The sequence below is a fragment of the Acipenser ruthenus genome, chromosome 13 (assembly GCF_902713425.1).
Source record: "Acipenser ruthenus chromosome 13, fAciRut3.2 maternal haplotype, whole genome shotgun sequence".
NCBI classification, from domain to species: Eukaryota; Metazoa; Chordata; class Actinopteri; order Acipenseriformes; family Acipenseridae; genus Acipenser; species Acipenser ruthenus.
The window spans coordinates 4,826,692-4,845,779 of NC_081201.1; the positions used below are offsets into that span (position 1 = coordinate 4,826,692).

At 38.3% G+C, this 19,088-nt stretch overlaps 2 protein-coding genes across 5 annotated transcripts; one reads left to right on the forward strand and one right to left on the reverse strand.

Annotated features, from left to right (window-relative positions):
- Nucleotides 1-120: 120 nt before the first annotated feature.
- mlst8 (MTOR associated protein, LST8 homolog (S. cerevisiae)) lies at nucleotides 121-4,836 on the reverse strand. 2 transcript variants are annotated; one of them, XM_034031348.3, is made up of 9 exons: nucleotides 4,756-4,836; nucleotides 4,281-4,433; nucleotides 3,776-3,827; nucleotides 3,227-3,389; nucleotides 2,771-2,846; nucleotides 2,284-2,436; nucleotides 1,955-2,079; nucleotides 1,559-1,722; nucleotides 121-1,137 (listed from the first exon to the last, which is right to left on the reverse strand). In XM_034031348.3, exons 1-9 carry the CDS (start codon nucleotides 4,807-4,809, stop codon nucleotides 1,019-1,021), a joined length of 1,059 nt encoding a protein of 352 aa, XP_033887239.1. In that variant the 5' UTR covers nucleotides 4,810-4,836; the 3' UTR covers nucleotides 121-1,018. The 2 variants fall into 2 exon arrangements, with proteins under 2 accessions (XP_033887239.1, XP_033887240.1); XM_034031349.3 differs by lacking the exon at nucleotides 4,756-4,836 and adding an exon at nucleotides 4,545-4,690.
- LOC117418378 (hexosaminidase D-like) lies at nucleotides 4,789-17,081 on the forward strand. Of its 3 annotated transcripts, XM_034031345.3 has the most exons (15): nucleotides 4,789-4,894; nucleotides 5,453-5,667; nucleotides 8,285-8,386; nucleotides 8,957-9,242; nucleotides 9,865-9,974; nucleotides 10,193-10,280; nucleotides 10,558-10,722; nucleotides 11,300-11,483; nucleotides 11,639-11,710; nucleotides 12,057-12,261; nucleotides 12,631-12,713; nucleotides 13,825-13,903; nucleotides 14,019-14,117; nucleotides 14,351-14,440; nucleotides 14,913-17,081. In XM_034031345.3, the coding sequence occupies exons 3-15, from the start codon at nucleotides 8,298-8,300 to the stop codon at nucleotides 15,094-15,096; spliced, it is 1,734 nt and encodes a 577-aa protein (XP_033887236.1). In that variant the 5' UTR covers nucleotides 4,789-4,894; nucleotides 5,453-5,667; nucleotides 8,285-8,297; the 3' UTR covers nucleotides 15,097-17,081. The 3 variants fall into 3 exon arrangements, with proteins under 3 accessions (XP_033887236.1, XP_058891483.1, XP_033887238.1); XM_059035500.1 differs by lacking the exon at nucleotides 4,789-4,894 and having other exon boundaries at nucleotides 5,196-5,667; XM_034031347.3 differs by lacking the exon at nucleotides 4,789-4,894 and having other exon boundaries at nucleotides 5,196-5,667; nucleotides 8,288-8,386.
- Nucleotides 17,082-19,088: the final 2,007 nt, after the last annotated feature.

A 19,088-nucleotide genomic window follows, 5' to 3' on the forward strand; every position in this document is an offset into this window, starting at 1 on the left:
TATATATATATATATATATATATATATATATATATATATATATATATATATATATATTTGAATTCAGCTTCTTTTCATATATTGCCATATAATCCAAACACAACATACTTTGAAACAAAAGAAGGTAATCGATAGATTTAATGTTGGCATTCTTTTGAAATGATTACATATAACATAAAAAGTATATGCTGTGTTCTTGTCACTTTTTAGTACAAAAAAATGGTTTTAATGCAAACCGGCAACAGGAGACTTCAAACTGGGTTGTAATTTGATGCAAATTTAAGGGCAGATGATCAATAATCGATGCATCGATTAATTGTTGCACTACTTATATATATATATATATATATATATATATATATATATATATATATATATATACACACACTGCATATAAAATAAAAACACTTTTGTATTAAGCAATAATTGCTGTTCACCAGTCAAAGCAACTACATTATATAATTATTATTATATAAATACCCTCACTACCAGTACATTTTATTTTACAGTTGAGAAATTTCTCTTGAGGTCATATATCATTTATAAACAGAGGATGCGGAATGGGTTTTAGGGGAGACCTTTTAGCCAATAGAGTGGCAAATCTGGCACAAGTGGTCATGCTTCCATGATTCAGGCTGTCTTAAAGGTCGTTTTATGTGTGTAGGTCCCGTTTGGAGTACGTCAACATAGCAACTTCCACCATGTGACATATAATGCATCAGGACCAGTCATCAGAAAAGGGTCTGACAATCCTTGTTTTTCTATCAGGACACATCAGACCTTAAGGCCTGATGCCTCTGCAGTCTTAGTAAAATTACAAATAAAAACAATTCTAAATTTACTCAGCAGAAACACATCAGGGATCATAGCAAACATGATAAAATGAACTGTTCCTTTGCTAGTCAATGTGCTAATAAAGTGGTCCATATTTCACTGCTGAGGAAGTGTGCATATATACACAAACAAAGAAACAGGTCAGCCTTCTCAGATGAAATCCAGCAGTGAAGAAGTCATCTCGTTACCCCAGGACGCTGTCATTAAAGGCCAGGCACACAACAGCTTTCTGGTGACCGCTGTACTCTCTCTTGATCTCGCCCGTCTCCACACACCACAGCCTGGCCAGGTTATCTGACGAGGCTGAAACAACAAAATAAGAGATACTAAGCAGGTTGTAATTTAAGACTCCCATTGCATAGCAGTTTGAGCTATTTCAACTTTTAGTGTGAACTAAATTAGACAGACAGCACACCTTTTGTAGTGGTTTCTTTGTCTCACCCAAGAATACTGATTATACCCTTTTTGAACTTCCCTTTGCATATTATCTTGCTTTAACCCAGTTTGCCGCAATTGGGAAATAATTTCCTGAATATATTAGAATCAGAAGTAGACAACACTAAGTAAACGGACAACCCTGATAATATCAGGGTCCAGTTATTTTCTCTCACCTTTGCATTGACAGTGGTAAAAATCATTCAAAAGACAAAAAATAACAAAATAGCCAGATGGCATTTTGATTTAAAAGTAAAACCAAGTTCTCATACTAGAGTAGCTTTCTTACCCGTGACAATGTACTGTGAATCCCCAGAGAAGGCGCAGTCCCACATCCATCCACGAGACGTCTCGCCCGGGTTACTGCTCTTGATGCTCAGCTCTGTCATCAGAGAGAAGTTGGAGGTTCTCCATATCTTGCAGGTCTGGTCAGCAGAACAAGTAGCTAAGAGTCTGTTGGGTAACATTAGAAATCATCACATTACAGGCATAACCCCCTCCAGACACATTTCTAAACTACAGCTTTCATTTTGTTACGGGCATGTGAAGCTCTGCACTGGCAGAAAGGTGTGGGGTTCCAGTGAATGGATATCTTACACCAGTGCTGTAAGGTATCTATTCACTGGCTCGAAGTTACAGAAATAATCAGTAATTCGGAAGAGAACTTAAAAAATGGTCCACTTACGTAGAATCTGGGCTAAATTTACATCTGAGGGCGTATCGTTTGTGGGCTGGTATTTTTGTCTTGGGAATCAGCTGCGTCACCTCCTCTCCAATGCCTCCAGTCAAATTCCACACGTAACAATTTCCCTATACAAACAAAAGAAACACAAATGCCCTATTCAACACTGTGTATTAATCATCATAGACGTACAGTTTAAATTGAATGTTTGTTAAACTGCAAACCAATTTGGTTTTGCGTTACAGTGTGTGATTGAAGCGAAAGCAGAATGTGTGCAGCAAAATGTGATTTCTGGACATTTATCTGCATACATTATTACACTGGTAACTTACTGAGCTGTTGACAGCTGCCATGTAGCTGGCATCAGGATCGATATGAACTGAGTTAATTGAAACCTCTGGCTCTGGAATCAGCTGTTCGTTGTGATCAGTTTTAAGATCCCAGATATGAATAACTCCACTCTGGTCACCAACAATAAGTTCTGCCTTAAAAAAACAAAAAATCCAATTAAATAATTAAACAAACAGCAATCAACTTTGTTTTTTGTTTTTTTGCTCTTCCTCTTTGAACATTTATTTAATCACTGTGATGAATATCATATCTCAAACGTCTAAGTTTAGTTTGTTGTACAACATGGTGTTCACACAGCTATCACATCTTCCATCTACTGAAAACCATTTTACAAAGTGGGCAAACCTTTTTATGAAGTGGGTAAAATAAATGTAAATACAAATCAGCTTGGAGGAACAAAAATGCTTTTTTCTATTTCTTGAGCCAAGTTGTTGCTAAGGAAAATACATTAGCAGAAATATTGACTACCTGATTTGGATGCAAGCAGACACAGTTAATAGGTGCGTTGACTTGAAAGATCCGTTGGCACTGCAGGTTCCGTGACCTTACAAAACAAAATTAAAATGCCTGGACATGAATGCCTGGATTTCTCTTTTAATAATTTTTTGATTATCTGCACAACATACTGACCCACATTATTTCCCACATTATTTCTCAAATTTGGGTTATGTCATGTTGATAGTGAATTATACATGCAATTTACTGTATATATGACTAATTTAGATAGTGAATTAATGACACAGTAGTTTTAAATCTTAGATGATCAAAAAAATACATATTCAAAATGGTCTGTATTTTGAGTAGATGCTATAGAGACTGGTTGGACGTTGTTTTTACTTGTATATACGAATAAGAATTGTCAAGTTATAAATTCAGTGGTTTAACCTATTATTAAAGGAAGTCTGTATTTTGTTTGCATGCTACCTTAAGTCCCAGATCCTGGCCATGCAGTCCTCCCCCCCTGTGTACATCCAGCGGCCATCCTCATGAAACCCCACCGAAGTGATGTTCTTGCTGACACCATCATAATTGATCACAGGGTTGGGGTTATTTGAGTTCAGATCATACATTCGAATGTGCTGGTAGCCTGCAGCGTAAACATACATTTGGTTTGTAAAATATTTCCATAATCACTGCCGGTTTTGTTGTGTGTAACCTGTTCTTCAGGAACAATAGTCCCCTCTTGGTAGTGGAATAAAATCCATGCTAATGTCAAGAAGAAAAGCAGTTCATAGCTACAAAGGATTTATAGACATATAAGTTTTTTCTAGATCCTGCTGAACCTTACAAATACATTCAAATTAAGTTTTTTTTTAATGACTAGTACATGTTTCTTATTTTCCCCATTTTACATGATTATTCATGTTGCTTCTGATAACTTTGTGTTTAGAAACACTCTACAAAAAATAATCTAATTCACAATTATGTGTGTCTCACAGCATAATCCATTTGTCTAAACTAGAACACACCTACCTGCCGCTGCTATCATACTGCGATCTGGAGTGATCTCCAGGGAATTCACTTGCTGGAGCGTTCATTAAGGAGAATTGCTGAACAATTCAATACTTATTTAATTGAGACAGTTTTGGATATCATAATGCAATGATTTGATCCATTTTTGTTTTTATCAATTGTATACCTGTTAGTATATGCTAGCAGCCTATTCCCCAAGATGCGTTTAGAAATACATTCTCCTAAATAAAGAAAACTTTTAAAGTAAATTCTTCAAAATTGCTTCATATTCATTTACATAGTCACAGTTTAACAGTAAGTACGGACAAATCAATTTTGGGAGATCTCAAAATGGGGGAACACAAAGCCACTTTTTCAGGAACAGTGGCGTGAAACCTGGTTTAAGGAGACATGAGGCAACTTGGCTTCGTGTTCCTTAGGCTTCAGACTGCAATCCCTCACTATCAACTGATTCACACTGCCTTATACAATACAATGCATTAATCCAGTGGTGTGAAAAGGATACAGAATCTTGATGTTGGACAGTCCTGGTGCAAACCCCACTGTGGGCCTGCCAGAAGCGAACGGTGTGATCATACCCAGCTGTCGCTAGGATAACTGGATCGCTGCCCACAGTGCCTTGGTTTGCATTCATCTTAGCAGGATTATTGCATACACCCTTTCATCGACAGAGAAATGTCAATAACAATTGGAGCGTTATAAACCAAACGTACAGTACAGCAATGGAATATTTTGGACATCAGTAGTCAGAAATATGGGGGTGAAATACCTTGTTCATCATTTACAGCTGACAACAAATACAATTTGGTTACGTTACACTTAACTCACATAAGGTTAATGATGACAAATCTGGAATTTTGTATTTTTAAATACGTGAGTTGAGTGTAACATAGCCCAGTATTTTATCTAACATAATCAGAAACACTGTATCAATATGCCTTACAGAAAAATACATTCAACGTTTTAATTTATCTACCTACCGTGTACTCTGAGAGATTTCCCCCTTTTGAAATCTTCCCTACTACAACAAACATTCGAGATCGCAAGTTCCGAATCCAAGATTAAGACGCTGCTTCAGAAATTCCAAAGGGAGATTTGTCCATTAGTGTATTTATGTGGGTGCGTTTTTTTTTAAACTATACACTAAAGTCTTTGAAAATACTATTGTTTTATTTCTATTGTAAATGTTAATCAACTGTATTTGTACTTTTGTCATTGAATATGTCGTGTTTGTGCTTTAGTATTTCGCTTTTTCTTTCTTCTTCTTTTTTTTTTTTTAAATAACCAATAATCAATTATTATAAAAACTGTAACCAACATGCACCTGTCCTGCTTTATTTAAATGCCGTGAAGAAAAGTAGCATTTGTTGTTGATGGTCACTTCCGGGGTGGGTAAGGCGTGTTTGCTTTAAAAAAAAAAAATAATAAAAAAAAATACGCTTTTTGTTTACTTTTATGAATTAGGTTTAATTTAATAGAAGTGAAACAAGACAGGTCGCGACATGACAGAATATACGGTATTTTTCGTAAACTGGACAAAGACGCTGTACTGGTATCTTGGTGCAGTAGTTCAGTTACTACAGTGCGCCATGCACCTGCAAAATACATTCTTGCAAAACATTTTCTATTGGCCATGGTGTGGGTGTCTTGACACACGGTTTCCTTTTTGTATCCCAGCTACTCACATTTCAACTGGCCACGAATCTTGGTTGCTGCAGAAAAGAAAACACAGACGTTAAACAGGGACGACGCCTCTAACAATCCCGCTGTACTTGCTATATTTTATTTATTTTTTAATATTATTAGTGTGTCAGAAGAATCGAAAATTACAACCGTCCACTTTGTATCCGTAGCAAGCAGAAAACTGCTACAGTCTCCGGTGCTCAGGCAAGGTAGGTAATTTATCAACTTCAAGTTATTATAAACCGATCTGTGAGAAGAAATTTTAAACGATGCCAATGTTATAAATTATACTATTCATGTGGTGTGATATAACATTACTTTGTCTGTTGTAGAACCAGGAAGTGTATTTTAAAGCTGTGTGTGTCTATGTATGTATGTATGTATGTGTGTGTGTGTGTGTGTGTGTGTGTGTGTATATATATATATATATATATATATATATATATATATATACACACACATACATACATACATACATTTTTATATATATATAAAAATGCCAGGTTTCTGCACTCCTTGTACAGTACTAGGTTCTATGAAGCCCCATATAGTAATAGCAAGCAGGTTTTACAACAGTGGCAATGTTTAATAATAGCTAATTTAGGTGTTCAAGTAGAGCTGTGATGTATGTGAAAAATTGCTCATTACATGGGTACCAGCTGTAGGGCTAGAAAGTGGTACATTGTCACAATGTGGTACGCGTACCCGTTTAATGCTAGAAAATGGTACGCTGTCATTGCTGTGAATGACTACTGCACAAGTTACTACAAACAAGACAAACTGTAGATCACCCACAAAATCGTATCTCTTTACAATTTTAGATAACCAAATGTGTTGCTCATCAGTTGGTCACATACATTTGCTGAGTTGTCAAATATATATATATATATATATATATATATATATATATATATATATATATATATATATATATATATATATATATAACTTTAAGGGCCAAACTCAGTACATCATACCACTTTCAGATGTGGGTTCCTTGTTTTCTGAGCTACAATCATGTGCGCATGCGCAGTACACGTTGTACCACGTTTTAACATGTACCACAAAATAACACCACACCGGTTAGATTGTTGTAAAGTTTATTTTGCACCATGAGGCACGTGCAGGTCTGCACTGGCTGAGCTTCACATGTTGAAAAAACAGATTCCCACCAGAACTGCAGTATAATACTGAATATGAATAGAACAAACAGCAGTCACGTGTTCGCTCCAGAATGTGATCTCAGTGTGAGGGTCATGGTCGAGTGTTATTCTACTGGGGATAGAGCCATGGGTTTATTAGATATGACGGTGTATTGTTGTAATTAGAGGGCGCTTCCATTAATGAGGTTACCGTAGCTATACACGTAGAACACGGGTTTGGGGTAACGCTTTATATTGCGTGGCATAAATTAATATTACATAGAGATGCAATTGCATATTAAATTAATAAATATGCAATTGATATCAAATTTACATTCAATTATTGCTTGTTACTTTTCATTAACATTTAAATCTGAGTAACTGTATTTTCAATTAAAAACATCTAAACAATGGACAATGATTACATATTTTCAAGGGTAACAAAACATAATATAAATGGACGTGATATGCAATTACATTTTCAATCGACATCTGGTTAACGTTTAGCAAGAAACCAGCTATTGCATATTTATTAAATATTAATTTAATATGCAATTGTATATCTATTTAATATTAATTTATGCAACACAATATAAAGAGTTGCCGTGTTTTCTTATTGTCATATGTTAGGTAATCTTCCAGTAGAAGGGGTAATGCTATTTTTCAGTCTTTACTGGTAATAGTTAACGACTAAAGAATAATAATGACAATGATAATAAGTAAGCCATATAATAGTTTTAACGATCGTTTCTAAACAAAGACGACATGCAGGCAGGTTAAACACATACGCGTAAATGAGAAGAAACATGTTTAACGTAAAATATATGAATGTTTTATTGTAAAAGTGTAAATGTTTATTTTTGTATAAAATCATGCCAGGTGCAAATGTTTATAAAATAATGAATCCTGTTAAGTAGGCGTGGCTGGAGATTATTTAATGCCGTGTCTTTGGGGGGAGAGAGGATTATTAGGTCAGTTATGATCTTGTATGTTGAATGTCAGTTATTGATGATACAACCTGATAGTCTGTGTTAATCTTTGCCAATTTGTGTGCAGTATCCAGTGCAAAATAAACACGTACACCTGTGAACGCTAGCAGTGACTGTTTTTCTGTGTTTCCTGTTGGGGTGTGGGTGAGCTCCCACCTTTCATCCTGTTAAACAGGTTTATTGCAGTTTGGTAGCATATGCTGCTGAGAATTGGTGTTCAAACTTCTATAAATATGTGCCATTTGGCTGAAGTATATTGTTAACTGTTAAGGTGCTGCACAGATGTTAAGTTATTTACTTGAAAATTTATATGAAACAGTTTCCACACACAAAGACTTATTTTCAGAGAAACTCACTTGTGGAGTAAAACGACTATGATTAAGCTCAGGAGCTAAAATAAAAAATAAATAAAATAAAAGCATATTTATGTAAAATATTAGTAACTTGATTGAAAAAAAACCCATAATATTACATTTGTATTGAATCCAAGAGCAAGTCAGATTTTTACGTTTGAAACTGATCACATCTAGAAAAACTTACTATAGATTGTTAGATACCAAAATTTCAACTTTGATCCACTTACTATGTGATTTCTTATATAATTGGCATCTTCTTTTTTTAACATTACTATTAAAAACTGTTTGAATTCTTACATATTGTTTGTCTTTTATGTTCTTGTCTGCGTTTCATCTTAGAAGCTCAGAGATTATGCAAGGGCCAAGAAAAGCCATTCTGGTGCGCCTGATTGTGTTTCTGTTGATTGTAATGGCAGCCATGAAATGGTTTTCAAACTCGAGGTAAGCTTATTTCATAGACCGTGAGTGAACAATTGCTGCTCTTGTTTGTTAAGGCTGAACTAATCCACAGAACAATCTTAAATCCTTAAGTGACTCACCACCAAAAAATAAAGGGTATTTGCATTACACCCAATAACAACAGAAAGGTGTTTATACAAGGATGGAATCACATTGATTGTTAACTTAATCTGCACTCAGTGCCAGACAGACTTGTTTTATAAAAGCACATTTGCATCACTCTTAACGCATTTCCAAAAATAAAGTATGTTTGCTACATACTTTGTCACAGTGTAAAATTCAGGTGTGAAGTGACTTTCTGTTAGTGAAGATAGATAAAATAGCTGTCTCTCCCCTTCTCCTTCCTCTAAGCATATAGAGGGATGCAATTAAAAGCATAATGTGCTTTATTTGGGAATAAAAAAGAAATGATGAGATGTTAGTCTTTGATCTACTAATTTACATACTGCTAAAGATGTTTTGATATATAAAATACTTTGTTCTTGGAGTGCATCGTTACTTGTCTGTCTTGCTGCATGTTATTGCGCTGTTCTATTTGCTTTTGTATTTAAGTGTTGAGGAACATGTTTCTGAGCCCGATATGTTCTGGGGGAAAAGAGAGGGGGATGTCATGTCACCAGAGGAAGAAAGTAAAGTTCAGGAAGAGGCTCCAAAACATGCAGAAGGGGAACTTGAGAAGCCCCAGGAACCATGGAAACAAGAAGAGAAACCGGACCAGCAACAACAGGACCAGGAAAAGCCAAAGCTGCATCCGGTGAAGGATTTTAGCTCCACTCAGATGAGGATCGTCCACCTTGATCTTAAAGGGGCTGCTCCCAAAGTCTCTTATTTAGAACAGGTAAGGGTTTGGGCGGTGATGGTTAGGGAAAGATGAGTACTGTTTATATTAGAAGAGGCCTGAGAGTTGCTTAATGCTGCAGTATCCAGTGTAACTATACTGGAACACTTAAACAGTGTGAGGCCAAGATGTGCTTGTCAAAGCCATAAATGTGCAGAAAATGGTATAAGCTAGGAAGCAAAAATTCATAATTATAGGAAATCCATCTGAATTGCAGCGTTCCTATTGCAGATGAGCACAATAGACCAGAGCTGGAGAAGAGGTATGTCAGTGGGCATTCTGTATTTTTTCAGCATAGACTTCTGTAGCTGACATATTTTGCATAATTGGCATTAGGCAAAACTTGTCTTTTATACAAAGGCGATTTTTGGATTATTACACATTAGCAGAAGTTAATAATTCCTCTTGTACAGTTATTTGGAATAATCTAACAATGCATGTTTTCTTCCATGCCACGAATCCTGAAAAAAATGTTTTAATCCAAAGAAATTGCACACACTCGGAGGTTACCTGCTGTAGAGAGGACCCCAAATTCAGCTGCAGAAATGGGAACGAATCCAAAAAGAATGACTCCATACATATTTTTTTCACTGTTACGTTTACGCTTCCTGTGTCATTACAGATATTTCCGCTCCTGTTCAAACTGGGTGCCAATGGGGTTTTAATTGAGTATGAAGACATGTTTCCCTATTCAGGAGACCTTGAAATCCTCAAGTCAGAGAATGCTTACAGGTAATGAATGGGGCCAATGTGATTTGATAGTTAATCCCTATTCACCAGGGTTGTAGAGTATATTTGGCTCCTGTAGATACTGAGCTAAAGAAAAAATTGCTTCCCAATAGCCAGTTGTGGGATTGCATGAGTTTCACCTGAACCTCCCAAGTCAAAGATTTCTGCTGTGGTCACTACCCTGTTAAAATAATCTAGTCTCTGCTCTTTCATTGGCACAGTGTGGAAGACATTGAAAAGATCCAGCATCTTGCAGAACTAAGTAAACTGGAAGTCATCCCGTTGGTGCAGGTCTTTGGACATTTGGAGGTACTATATGTGAATTCTGTGCATTAGTTGATGTAATGCAGTGTTGCTTTGTGTTTTTTTTTTTTTTTTTTTTTAACTTTCCAGTGTTAATGATTTGGAATGTTTATTCAGTAACAATTGGTGCATCTGTGTTTCAGATTATGTCAGTATATCTTTCTCTGTCTGCCTAAATTGTTACATAAATCTAGCGTTTCCAAAAAACATAATCGCTCATTTTAAAATGAACATTCAAAATGGCTAACATTTTTATTTATTTATTTTTTTACTTTGTGAACAGTTTGTTCTGAAGCACGAGAAATATCACGCGCTGCGTGAGGTGACCAAGTTCCCCAACAGCCTGAACCCACATATGCCGGACTCCCTATTGCTGGTAAAGGACCTCATCTCGCAGGTGCTAGACAGACACCCCAAGGCCAGCTGGATCCACGTTGGAGCAGACGAGGTAAAGGCACAAGGAAGGCTCCTCTATTGGTTTCAATACCTCAACACATCAGATTCTGAAAAAAAATCTAATAATGACAACAGCCTGTCTGTAACAAATGCAGAACAGTCTGTAATAATTTGTCGGCTAGCTATACCTTAAGAAGAGCAATATAAAGATGCAGTGTCCCCCAAGCGGTTGTTCACTGTACAGCTCAACTGTCTGTGCTCTACTTTGAGAGATGGAGAGCAGGTGCTTTCAGCCCAAAGCAAATGACACGGATGGATATAAGACTCCACCCTTCTAGGTTTTGATATGAGCTTGATCAGCCCCAGTGTAGAGGTAACAAGCTCAGGTATGTCTGATTAAAGTCATTGTCAGATCAATGACTATGCAATGTGAATCTTCTTTCCATCCCTGTAACAAAACAAACACACTGTGATGAAAATAACTAATATCTTTGAGCATTGTATGCAGTGTTAGCTTTAAATAATTGCACACAGTTAGCATAGTTTTTGTTACTTTAAGTCTGTTTTTTTTTTTTTGTATAGCAGAGTTTTGTCTTGTTTGGTGGTTTAACGTCTCTGTGCTCTTGTAGGTATATCATCTCGGGGAAGGAGAGGAGTCCAAAAACTGGCTGAACAGCAACAACGGGGACAAGGGAAAGATGTTCCTTAATCACATGAAGAAAGTTGGGGGCTTCATCGTGAGCAAGTACCCCGGGGTCAGCCTGCTCATGTGGGATGATATGATGAGGCAGATCAGCGTAGAGATACTAGAAGGTTAGCAAAGAAGTCAAGCTCACTCTTATCGTTGCTATTGATCATAAGAAATTACTGCATGTTTGTATGTATGCCTGAAGCGCTATATCATTGTAAATAGGTTATTATTATTATTATTATTATATGGACGGCTAACTGCTGTTTTTATGTTTCAGAGTCTGGTATTACCCTCTTTGCCTCCCCCATGATCTGGGACTATAGCTCCCAGTTAAACATTGAATTGATTGGTAAGACTTTTTTAAAATGTTTTATTCCATGGCTTAATGCCAGTACTGTTTAAGACCTGTTTACTCACTGGATTCACAAGTATGTAGTTAATGTTTTGTCAAGGAGAAAGCCTCTTATGCGTGCTCAGATTTTATTGATAGGTCCTATTTGTGGTAAAAGATATTTGTTGTGCATATATGAGGAATCATTTTAAGAGAAATTGAGCCTTTAAAATCAGCCAGGAAGGATTACATATCCTTCCAGTACCTACTGCAGTCATGTTGAACCAGTGCTTTTTAAAAGTTGATTAAAATGTAACAGATTTTTCATAGTATTTATTTATTTTTGTTTCCAATTATATTTCAGAGACGTACATATCTAACTACGCTAAGGCAGGGTTCAAAACGGTGTGGTTCGCCAGTTCTTTTAAAGGAGCGTCGGGCTCTGCTCAGATCTGGACTCCGATTAATCAACACATGAACAACCAATTATCGTGGCTGAAAGTCATCGGTACAATGGAGAAACACCCCTCCATTCGCTTTCAAGGCATTGCACTGACTGGCTGGCAGAGGTAAGAGGAGACATTTATTTTCATTGCATATCAAGGTTACCCAATCATGGATAATCCGGTCCTGATAGATAATTTTATTTTACATTTTCTTGTTGGGGATAGGCAAGGCAGCTCGCAAAGATGAGCAAAACTCTGCTAAGTTAAACCAACATATATGATCTTATCTCAACTAGCATGGCTAGTATCAAGAATTATCATCTAGCAGCTTCGTTTGTGCAGTGCTGAGAGACCTGGTATCAATCTGAAAAGCTTTTCTGCTTATTAAGTGATGAATGAGATATGATGTAATGCAATGGCAGGGGTGGAAATGGGCAGTTGTGGGGCCATTTACTTAACTCTATACCTACCTTTTCTTGATGTGTTTTTCAGATACGATCACTTTTCAGCTTTGTGTGAACTCTTTCCTGTTGCCGTCCCTGCGATGGCTGTCTGCTTGCAGAGTCTGGTTCATGGTAAAGTTGTGCAGCTTTCATTTAAGGGGGATTTTCTAATAGTTTAATATTATCACTGCAACAGAGACAAATGATACGTTTAAATGATATATTAGCACCTAGGCATACACTAAAGTCTAACAAGTCTGTGTGTTGAATGGCAGTGTATATACCGCATATACTTATAACTCAAGGCTCAGCCCATTTATTTGTGATGGAACTTGGTGTGGACATTCCTTGGCATATGTGGCAAAGTGGCTGGTAAGGGGAACAGGTGTAGCGGTGATGCGGTGCAGGAGTGACAGGCAGACAACGGTAATCCAGTGAAAAAATGCTTTTATTTTATTTTCTGGTCTGGTGACTGTAAATAATAAGCCCCGGCAATACACAACGATGTGTAGAGCGCGGGGATGAAAAACACAGGGTACAGTCTTCACAAAGAAACAAAAACACGTTCACCCGCCTCGGGTGCGTGCAGTCGTGCTGGTGGTGCGTGAATACACTTTATTTTGTGACGGTTCGTGATGTGGTGATCCGGCTTGTGCTGGCCCACGGCGACAGCTCCGGATGTGCTTTAGCTGTCTGGTGATTCCAAAAACACAGACAGTTATTTTACAGCGACAAACAAACACAAACACACAAACGCAACTCTTTACAGAGTAATACAGTAGCTCTCTATTACGTCCTTCTCGGTCCTTGGCTTAACATAAACGAAGGAAAAAAACAGCGTTACCCTGGCCCCTATATATTTAATCCCGCATGATATCTAGGTAAACGGTTGCAGCTGCCCCTCGTTTACCTGTCAAATCAATACGGTCTTACAACAGAGTCTCGCTTCCTTCCAGGCTGACCCACTTCCCGGTCCTGGAAACGAACTGTCAGGCCAGCCCTTCCAGATACTTCTCCTCCCGTTCTTTAGTGCCCTCACAGGTCGGGAGGAAGATTTATCACCAGAACTCATTGTATTTCTGTCACACATAGTTTAAAGAATCTAGGGTACATGCGTTCAAAGTTCTATTTTCAGAACAGTGGTTTTGAATTTTTACAATAATGTATTCCACATACCGCTCTGTGAATGATGATCATGGTTTTGATGTATGCATTTGTTTCTGTTTTCACTGTTCATTTTTAGGTGGTTTTAATGATGAAGCAAGAAAGCAGACGCTGAATATCCTAGGCTGCAACAGTATCAACCTTGACAAGAGCTTCTGGTAAATAGCAGGTGCTCAAGTGAACAGAAGACGTAGCTACAGTACCAGATATTAGTAGAGGTTTAACGTCATCTCCAATGTTCATTCTGTGGTTATAATGCTTATTTTTTGACAGTGAAGGAGGAGGTGCTTTTGCTGGCTATGAAATCTATCAGATGGTTCACCACATCAAAGAAAACCTGAAGATGGATATTGATAACCTACTTCAAGATGGGTAAGTGTCAGACCATTCACTGTTTTAGTATTGATACAAATTAACATTACAAGTCTACCAGTGCACCTATTGCAATAATCTTGTTTTGTTTTTTCATACCTAACTGTTCATCCTATAGCTAACATTGGATCCTGCTGTCGATCAAATCTTCATTTAGATGAAGTTTTATTGTGACAAATAAAACCTGAACTTCTTTTTTTTTCTGTTTTTGTCTCCTCTTTTTGTTTGAAAAGGCACATCAGAGGGACGTTTTCTCGCTACCACCGAAAGTATAGTTTCGCGAACCCGAGAAACATTGAGATGTTTGGAGACCGAGTGTTCAAGTATGTGCACGTATATTACTTGCATTGGGGGTGACTTGAATGATGCTGACTACAGTAGAAACCTTTCACTTAAATAAATTCATTCCAGACTCCCAGTTACATATTAGGAATAGGGAGGTTGAGGCTTCTTGTTGAACCAGGGTAGGTCTCGCATAACATGACACGTGACTCGGTTTGGTTTCGGCTGCATAGATTTGACAGTTTGGTAAGCTTTTCACCGCAAGTTATTTCTGTGCTTTTTCATTACCGATTATGCCAAACGCCTTTTAGGCAACTTCAGAAATCCCATGTAAAGCGCTTTGTGATGGTGGTCCACTATGAAAGACGCTATATAAAATAAAAATGGATTGATAGTAAAATAACATTAAAGTACTACCACAATAAAACTTTATTTTGTTTGTATAATCTCCTTTCACTGGCTTGGATTTAGTTTTCTAGCTGTATAGATGCATTGTTTTCTTTTGTTTTGTAGGCTTCATGACAACTGGGAGAAATTAATCCAGGACTTGTACATTCATATGGGGAACATCTATTTCCCAGACACGGTGGAGGAATGGATGGAAGAGAATGTCTATTTCTATATGGACCAGCTTAAGGAGCTGGTCAAAGATTACAAGCAGATCATTCAACTGAATGGCAGACCGAAAACTTCGTAAAGATGGGAGGGTTAAAAAATCGTAATTGAGGCAGTGCTTAAAATGGACCAGTACCACTTTTTTTTATTCCAGACATTTGTACAGGTTAAGAGAAAAGGTGTGCATTTAATGGCATGTACATGGTTATGAGGTACTTCTGGTTTGTATCCTTTTTCAAACATTTTGGACCATCTGAGTTGCTTTTTTCATTCGGTAAGAAACAAGGAGGCTGTCTTTTGATATAAACACATCATACAGACCAGGATGCAAAGGCTGTGTGGGGCGTGCTACACACCATAATGTTGGTCTGGGGTTCACTGAAGAAAGCTTTGCTTACATTTCCACAGCTGTCTCAAATATTTAAAAAAAAAATTAATACACAACATTCTCTTTCCTATTCTCAATCCGTGTTTTACTATCTTCAATTCCTAGTTATGTTAGTCTCATGAGACCAGTATGTTGAGCTTATATTGATCTGAAAGTTATTGTATCTGCAATGAAGCCTACCTTTTAATACTGCTACAGCATCTGGTGCTTCCATTTGCAAAATAAACAGCTTCAAAAGCCATAGCCTTACACAGAGAGGGTAAGATTTGATTGCAATATGATAATAATACTGCACAGACGAAATGCATGTACTAATAGATACACACATACTCGTTCATATCATCATTTTTTACTTTTATGCTCTGAATCCCTTACCCAGCAAATTCCTCAATTTACATTAACATTGTACCACTGTGTATTGCTACAGCATGCAGTAGTCTCATAGCGAGTGTGCACTGCTAATCATATCTTTAGCTGTCATACTTCATTATTGTGCGTTTTCATACAAGCTGTCTATTTTACAGAGCAAGGTACTGTGACAGCCTGCAGTGGGCAATACAGTAATATTGTATTCTACAAATCTCCTGCAAATGTGACGCACAATTGGTGGTGATAAGAATTTGCTTTTTTTTTTAATCTCAGGGTTACTAAAATTAACTAGTCCTCTATAATATCATTTTTAAAATGTTTTTATGTGTTTGTCATAAAGGCAGTCCTCAGCATTGCACAACATTAAAAAACATTGCTACAGAAGGTCCGGGAATATGGTTTCAAAAGCATTTTTGAAGGTCTGATATTATGGCCTTCAGTTGGGTGAAGAGGGTGCTGTTTAGAAGTTACTTAGGAATTGAGTTAATTTAATAGAGTAGTTAGGAATTTAGGGGTGGTTTCACAGACCCTGGTTAACACTGATCATGGGGTGCCTAAAATAAGCTCTGTGAACTTACTAGGTTAGAGAGTTAAACCATATCTGGGTTTACTGTTACATCTTACTGAGATGTAAGTTACTGAAATGTAGGATTTATGATGCCTTCAAATATATTTTTTGTTGTCGTTTAAACAAAAAATGCAAGTTTCTAAATCCTCAGGTTATTGCTTCTGTAGCTTGAAAGAAAAGGTCACAGAAGGCTACTTTTAATTTGCCATATAGGTCTTGATTTTCACAATTCAGTAAGGGGCTTAATGCTGTGGAATTGCCAGTTAACAAAAATAAAATGTAAATGTATTTCAAATGTATTTTCAATTAATTGGAATTGTGGGTTGCTTTTATTATATTTTACATTATAATTATAAAACACATGCTAAAATCTGTCAAATTAATACATACAGTGCGCTAAAAATGTACCAATAGATGTACCTGTGGTTTACTTGAGATACTGAATGAGTTACCAAGTTTTTAAAATCTGTTCCAGCCCTTGTTTTGTTCAGTCTTCCTGTTTATTTGCTTAAAAACTCTGCTTGCATTCAGATTGCATAAGTACTTGTACGAACAGAAGTGTGTTGCTGCATTTTCTGCATTGGAAACCCCGTGGTTTTTAAGTTTGTTCTGTTTATTTATGGTGGTACTATATATTAATGCACTGAAGCACATACTGCACAGTACACAGGAAGTGTATGTATTGGACATATTCAAGGGTCTAGAAAAATAACTGCACTTAAAACTACTCTATATATATATATATATATTTTATATATATATATATATATATATATATAAAAAATTATAATATTTTTATTACATGTAACAGTCGTTTATGCCTTTATTATTTGTAAATACTGGTGCATTTGTTATGGGGTTTGTGATTAAAAAAATAAATAAAATCTGATTTGATTTGTACATACATGGACCCACTAACTAACTGGTGAGTTTAGCGTACCACACAGTGTTAGGACGCAATTAAAAAATAAAATAAGTAAATTGCAAAAGTTCGATTAAAAAAAAACACTTTTAAAACGACAAATCTGTATAAAAACGAATAACAGAATGGATCAGTTAAAATACCCCCCCCCCCCCCCCCCCCAGTTTATGTGCTGGGGGGTTTTAATGCCAGATGTATTATTGTCAGCAGAGTATGCTGGAATTTACATTACACTAACAGTTGTTTTTGTATAGCATTAACCATTCATTCATATAGAACCACTAATATACACATACCCCTACACCCACTACATCCCCTACTAACTCGCCCTCCCTCTCCACCTTCTTGCCCCTCTCAGACTCTGACCTCTCCTCCCTGCTCCAGGGTCACAAACCCACCACGTGTGCCTTGGACCCCTTCCCCACTCACCTCTTTCAAGCTGCTGCTCCTGCTCTACTCCCCTTCATCTCCTCCCTCCTCAACACCTCTCTACTTTCTGGCATCTTCCCCTCTGCCTTCAAAAAAGCCTCTATCACTCCCCTCCTCAAAAAACCTACCCTCGACCCCACCTCCCTCCAGAGCTACCGTCCTGTCTCCCTCCTACCCTTCCTCTCCAAAACCCTCGAGCGGACTGTACACCGCCAGCTCTCTGCTTTCCTGTCCAACCACTCTCTGCTTGACCCTCTCCAATCTGGCTTCCGCTCTGCTCACTCCACTGAAACCGCCCTCCTGTCTGTCACCAACTCACTTAAGTGTGCCCGAGCTGCCTCTCTCTCCTCTGTCCTAATTCTCCTCGACCTCTCTGCTGCCTTTGACACTGTTGATCACTCTATTCTACTATCATCTCTTGCTGACCTGGGGATCTCTGGCACTGCTCTGGCCTGGTTCTCCTCCTACCTCTCCAACCGCACTTACCAGGTAACCTGGCGTGGAGCAACCTCCACACCTCACCCTCTCTTAACTGGAGTCCCCCAAGGGTCAGTCTTGGGTCCTCTCCTGTTCTCTCTCTACACCCGCTCCCTGGGCCCCCTCATCGCATCCTATGGTTTCTCATACCATTTCTATGCTGATGATGCTCAGATTTTCCTCTCCTTCCCCACCTCTGACTCCACCATCTCCTCCCGTATCTCTACCTGTCTGTCTGCTATTTCCTCCTGGATGCACTTGCATCACCTCAAACTCAACCTCTCTAAATCTGACCTCCTTTTCTTCCCCTCCTCCTCCCCCTCCTCTGATCTCTCTATCTCTGTTCCTCTGGAATCTACCACTCTCTCTCCCTCTTCCTCAGCTAAGAACCTTGGAGTCACCCTGGACCCCTGCCTCTCTTATTCCCAGCACATCTCCACTCTGGCACGCACTTGCAGATTCTTCCTGAGCAACATCCGAAGAATTCGACCCTTCCTCACCAACTATGCTACCCAGCTCCTGGTCCAGGCCCTGGTACTCTCCCGCCTAGACTACTGCAACTCCCTCCTGGCTGGCCTCCCTGCGTCCGCCACCCGTCCGCTCCAGCTCATCCAGAACTCTGCTGCTCGCCTGGTGTTCTCTCTACCTCGCTTCGCCCACGCTACTCCACTACTCCGCTCGCTCCACTGGCTCCCGATCACCGCTCGCATCCAGTTCAAGACTCTTGTACTAGCCTACAGATGCCTTGATCAGACTGCACCCAGCTACCTCCAGACCCTCATCTCTCCCTACACCCCCACTCGACCTCTCCGCTCCGCCTGCACTAGAAGACTGGTTCTACCTCCGCTACGCTCCCCTGCCTCCCGAGCCCGCTCCTTCTCCACCCTTGCTCCGCAGTGGTGGAACGACCTTCCTACAGAT

Excerpts from the sequence above, each read along its gene's own strand:
- mlst8 (XM_034031348.3), bottom strand. The coding sequence starts at position 4,809 with ATGTTTGTTGTAGTAGGGAAGATTTCAAAAGGGGGAAATCTCTCAGAG. Across the intron at positions 2,847-3,226 it reads GCCAGGATCTGGGACTTAAG|GTCACGGAACCTGCAGTGCC; the intron begins GTAGCATGCAAA and ends TTGTTTTGTAAG. Across the intron at positions 2,080-2,283 it reads TGGCAGCTGTCAACAGCTCA|GGAAATTGTTACGTGTGGAA; the intron begins GTAAGTTACCAG and ends TTGTTTGTATAG.
- LOC117418378 (XM_034031345.3), top strand. The coding sequence starts at position 8,298 with ATGCAAGGGCCAAGAAAAGCCATTCTGGTGCGCCTGATTGTGTTTCTG. Across the intron at positions 11,484-11,638 it reads CAGCGTAGAGATACTAGAAG|AGTCTGGTATTACCCTCTTT; the intron begins GTTAGCAAAGAA and ends TTTATGTTTCAG. Across the intron at positions 11,711-12,056 it reads GTTAAACATTGAATTGATTG|AGACGTACATATCTAACTAC; the intron begins GTAAGACTTTTT and ends ATTATATTTCAG.